Source organism: Schistosoma mansoni, assembly GCF_000237925.1.
Source record: "Schistosoma mansoni, WGS project CABG00000000 data, chromosome 1 unplaced supercontig 0010, strain Puerto Rico, whole genome shotgun sequence".
NCBI lineage: Eukaryota > Metazoa > Platyhelminthes > Trematoda > Strigeidida > Schistosomatidae > Schistosoma > Schistosoma mansoni.
Genome location: NW_017385987.1, coordinates 247370 through 251727, shown reverse-complemented (window position 1 = coordinate 251727; position 4358 = coordinate 247370). Strand labels below are relative to the sequence as shown.

The following is a 4358-nucleotide window of genomic DNA, read 5'->3' as shown; positions in this document are numbered from 1 at the left end:
CATCATTATTGTGATAAATTAATGAATGGATATTAATAGGAGAAAAAATGTATTTGGTGATTGAATAAAAACAAACATATGCTTCTATCTTTGTTAATAATGATAGAAATTGTATAAATCGGTATCATCTGTTGTACTAAATATGTTTCCTCTTTGATATTATTATCTATAATAGTAATTAAGATCAATCATAAACATACCGATAAATCAATATTTAGTGAATTGATCAACTTGAAGCTTTATCCTTTTTCCCACTAATACTAATTTTTTCTGTAAAATGCTTTATTGATATTGATAAACGTCTTCTTAATGTAGCTGTAGTAAGTATAAGTACACATGGATTTAAAACACAACCTAATAATATTAATATAGGACCTAAATGTCCAGTTATTGATTGATAATCGTAAGTCATAATTTTATTTGCAATTAATATTTGACGTATAGCTTCATATGAATGTAGTAAAGCAAGTTGACCGGATAAAATTGCTGTTGTTATAACTAATTGACTTATTTTACGTCTCATATGTAAAGTTGACTGATTATTTTGTGATGTACAAGTATGACGAGATGAATGAAATTTTCTAATAATCTGTATTACCCATATATGACTGATTAACATCACTAGAACTGGTATAAAATAAGCAAATATAATCCATGAATACACCATGAAATCAAGAAATTCACTTATTGCAATCCATTGGAATGAAAAATCCATTTCACAATGATCAATCATATAACGACGAAGTATCGGTGCTGGCATATACAGAAATAATGACATTAAAATCATATAAGCGAAGTAAGTAACCGTAAATTGACATGAATGTGTTTTATATAACCTAGGGAATATAACAGAGCTCACTCGATCCACTGATATACAAACTAAATTTTGTACACTAAATGTACATGATAACCAAAAGTAGGCATTTCTAAACCATGTATGACATATTAATATATCAATTATATATAATCCTGTCAGTTTATTATAACGGTCAGTACATTGAGTTATATAATAGATAGCTGTGAATAAACAAGCAAAAAAATCAAATATTGGTTGAGCTCTCAGCATACATGTAGTTAATTTAGAGCCAAATTTAGTTTTGAAAACAATTATTATCGCTGCACTATTGAATATTGTACCAAGTAGACCTTCTATGATAACAGTGATACGTATAGGTAAATTGACAATCACATTATGATCCATGATCTTGTCTCTTTTTCTTTTTACAAATAACAATTTGTGTTTCTTTTATTAAAGTAAGAAATAAGCATTTATTTTTGTACTGTAATTTAAAAAGGAATTTCTTTGAATGTACTTGTCAAGTTGTTGTAATGTAGAGAAGGTGAAAAAGCCAGTTGTTAATGTTAGCAATGTTTCCTTCTTTCCTCAAATGAAAAGGAACATCTATGTTATACCATTTTATAATCAATCAAAATGAAGTGAAATATTATATTATTATTATTGTTATCAAGTCATTCAGCATTGTCTAGGCAACATTAATCTTTCAATATTTTTTTTAATAAGAGTGGTTCTTATCTATCTTTGTAATTTCAGACAATTTCATCAAATTATTTGGGCGTATGGGAATAATTCCCTTTATTTATTTACTGACCTGTTTGTTTGTTTGTTTGCTTGTTTGTTTGTGATATAAATAATAGTTACTCAATGGACTTAGTTACTTTGTTTATTCTTTTCTAATACTTGTCAATCTTAATTTATATTTTATTTTCATAATCGAATGATACATTTTTACTTTTATTGTCATAAAAAAGTTTAAATCAAGCAAAAATTTTCCAGTAAATTTTCCATTTAGATTTGCCTTATCATTCAAGTCCAAGTGATAAGTACATGGAAAATGTAATTCAGCAAATAAATACCAGTTTATGCATTAAATTTTGACTAGTACTTATTATATGTTAAAGCGAAGGTCTAAATTTTCTTAGAATTCAATTAGCTAGATTAAAGTTAAGTGCTCTGGCGCGAGACTGGTAGGTCCTGGGTTCGAATCTCGCGAGTGCGGGATCGTGGATGCTCACTGCTGAGGAGTCTCATAATAGAACGAAACGGCCGTCCAGTGCTTCCAGGTTTTCCATGGTAGTCTAGCTTCAGTCGACTCAGGCTTTCAACTATGAATATAGATTAAAGTAGTTGATCAAAGTTTCAAACTTGAAACACCATGGTTGGAAGGTTGTATGGCGCAAATGTTTAGCTAAGTTTATAAAAACTAGATAAGTCAGTTAACTCGAAATTAATAATGTGGACGATTTGTTAGTCCAAGAGTTAGATCTTGATTTCATAGACTCCTAAATGATCAATAAAACAAATATCTAACAGTCTTTATTGTTTCCAACGGTAACCAGCACAGTTTATTTTTAGTATCATATATTATGTATAGGTTATTTCAGTGTAGGAAATAACCATGTTTACTACCCAGTTCTGTTTTTAGATTTACATTCATTGTAGAACATCGTGTTATGAATTCACTTTTTTGTAAAAAGTCTTCAAAAACTATTCTTTTTCACACTGGTTCAGACGTCTGATCGATATGCAGCTCCCCATTAATTGATGTATTTTAAAACTGGATTGTTATTATTGTATATTCTGACTGATATGCTAGTAAATTTGTTTTAAATGCTGCAAAATTTGTGAATGGGTAGAAAATTTTTAAAGGGAGTACGGAATTACAGAGTTATTTAGTGAAATGTGAATACCATACGTTCAATATTTCATTTACAAAATGTCCACCAATTGTCTCAGACTTCGTTGTTCCTTCATTTCCATATCAATCACTCTCTGTTCCCGTTCTCTTCTACTCGATCTTCCCAACTTTCTGCCGTAAGGCATTCCACTTTCTATTGGTGTTACATACTACTTATATCTGTCAACATCAGTAGCCCACATCACAATCAGATATCCATTTTCTGTTCACTGAAAGAATCGTTTATTTGATTGTGAATTATTTCTAATTTGAGATTCACTGGTTGTATTCAATGAAGCCCATTTAGTTTTTGATCAGATGTTAAATTCTATGATATTTTCACTTGAAAATAATTTTACCACAATAATTATTCAAATAGGATCATAAAAAAATTTCTCAAGTGACCTTAGACCGGTGAATAATAAATGATGATAGACTGAATAAAACTCAGAATTTGTAGAAGGCATATTATTGGTGCGGAACTTTTTTGACATTTAGGGTTTTATAAAGTTCGGACGGACAATATAATCTGAGTTTTTGATGTGTCATTTATGTAGCAACTGACCAATAGAAGTAATCTTTACAACTAATAAATTACTGGGTTGTAACCTACGTCATGTTTTTCTATTTGTTAAAAGTTAATTGATTTTGTTGACCAGTCGACAGTATTGGCATTGGTCTAAATAAACAGATATCATCTGTATTATCTTTTGATGTTAAGTGATTGGAGATACTCGACTAGGGGTCTATGATCTTGGTCTTAATGCTAATTGACACTCATTAGGTTGGTGCTGTATTAAAGGGACTATTGCCCCCTGTGTGATACTTAACGTTATAAGCTAGTGTCACTGTTTTCTTTCACCTGTCATTGGATCACTGAGCGTTTCAGGTATTGCAGATAATGAGGAATGGTAACAAGCTGCTCATTAGACGCTGTTAGTCGCAGCAGTGTAAGCATTTGACCTTGTGTTAGTTCCATTGTTTTTTTCTAGGAATTCAATCTAGCACACTTGTCTTGCTTAAGTTTCCGTCAGACACTATTCACACATTGCAAGTTGTTTTTAATATTAATAATCCATTTGTTTGAGGTAAGAACAAATTTTTATTGTAGCTAAAAGGATCGAATTTGCAACTTCAATAGTAATTCCTACGAGTTACCGTCCATTATCGGTCTTTCTTCTATGCGAGGACAAATAACGAACATCAAAAGTCTGATAATGCTCTACAACAATAGATAAATCGATAATGTCCAAATTACTCCCTCCTTTCGAAATGAATATGACTTACATTCCAACGTCATGTTTCCAAAATGAAAACTTGACACATTATTTAGTATTCAGATAGAAATGAGAATTATGAGCCGAAAAGTTGTAAGGTATTGATTTTCCACATTTCGTCTTCAGTTCATCCAGTGATAAAAATGGAATCTAGAACAAAGTACTGAAGAATAAGTTGTCAATATTCAGAATGACACTTTTTTCTGACAGTTACGACAGCATCAAGAAGTTCAGTGGTACTACTGTTCAAGCAAAAACAGTCACTTGTTCCAAAGACTTCTATCAGTTTATGTCACGATATTAGTATAGAAGATTCGAGGAGATTATTCTGTCGATAGTTCATTTATCTAGAAAACCACTAAAAGCCAGAAAGTTCTACACAACT

General features: G+C 30.8%; 1 protein-coding gene across 1 annotated transcript; it reads right to left on the bottom strand.

Annotated features, from left to right (window-relative positions):
- Positions 1 to 226: 226 nt before the first annotated feature.
- On the bottom strand, positions 227 to 1201 carry Smp_027940 (amine GPCR, putative; the record flags this gene model as incomplete). The annotated part of the gene is made up of 1 exon (XM_018791925.1): positions 227 to 1201. One exon carries the CDS (start codon positions 1199 to 1201, stop codon positions 227 to 229), a length of 975 nt encoding a protein of 324 aa, XP_018644837.1.
- Positions 1202 to 4358: the final 3157 nt, after the last annotated feature.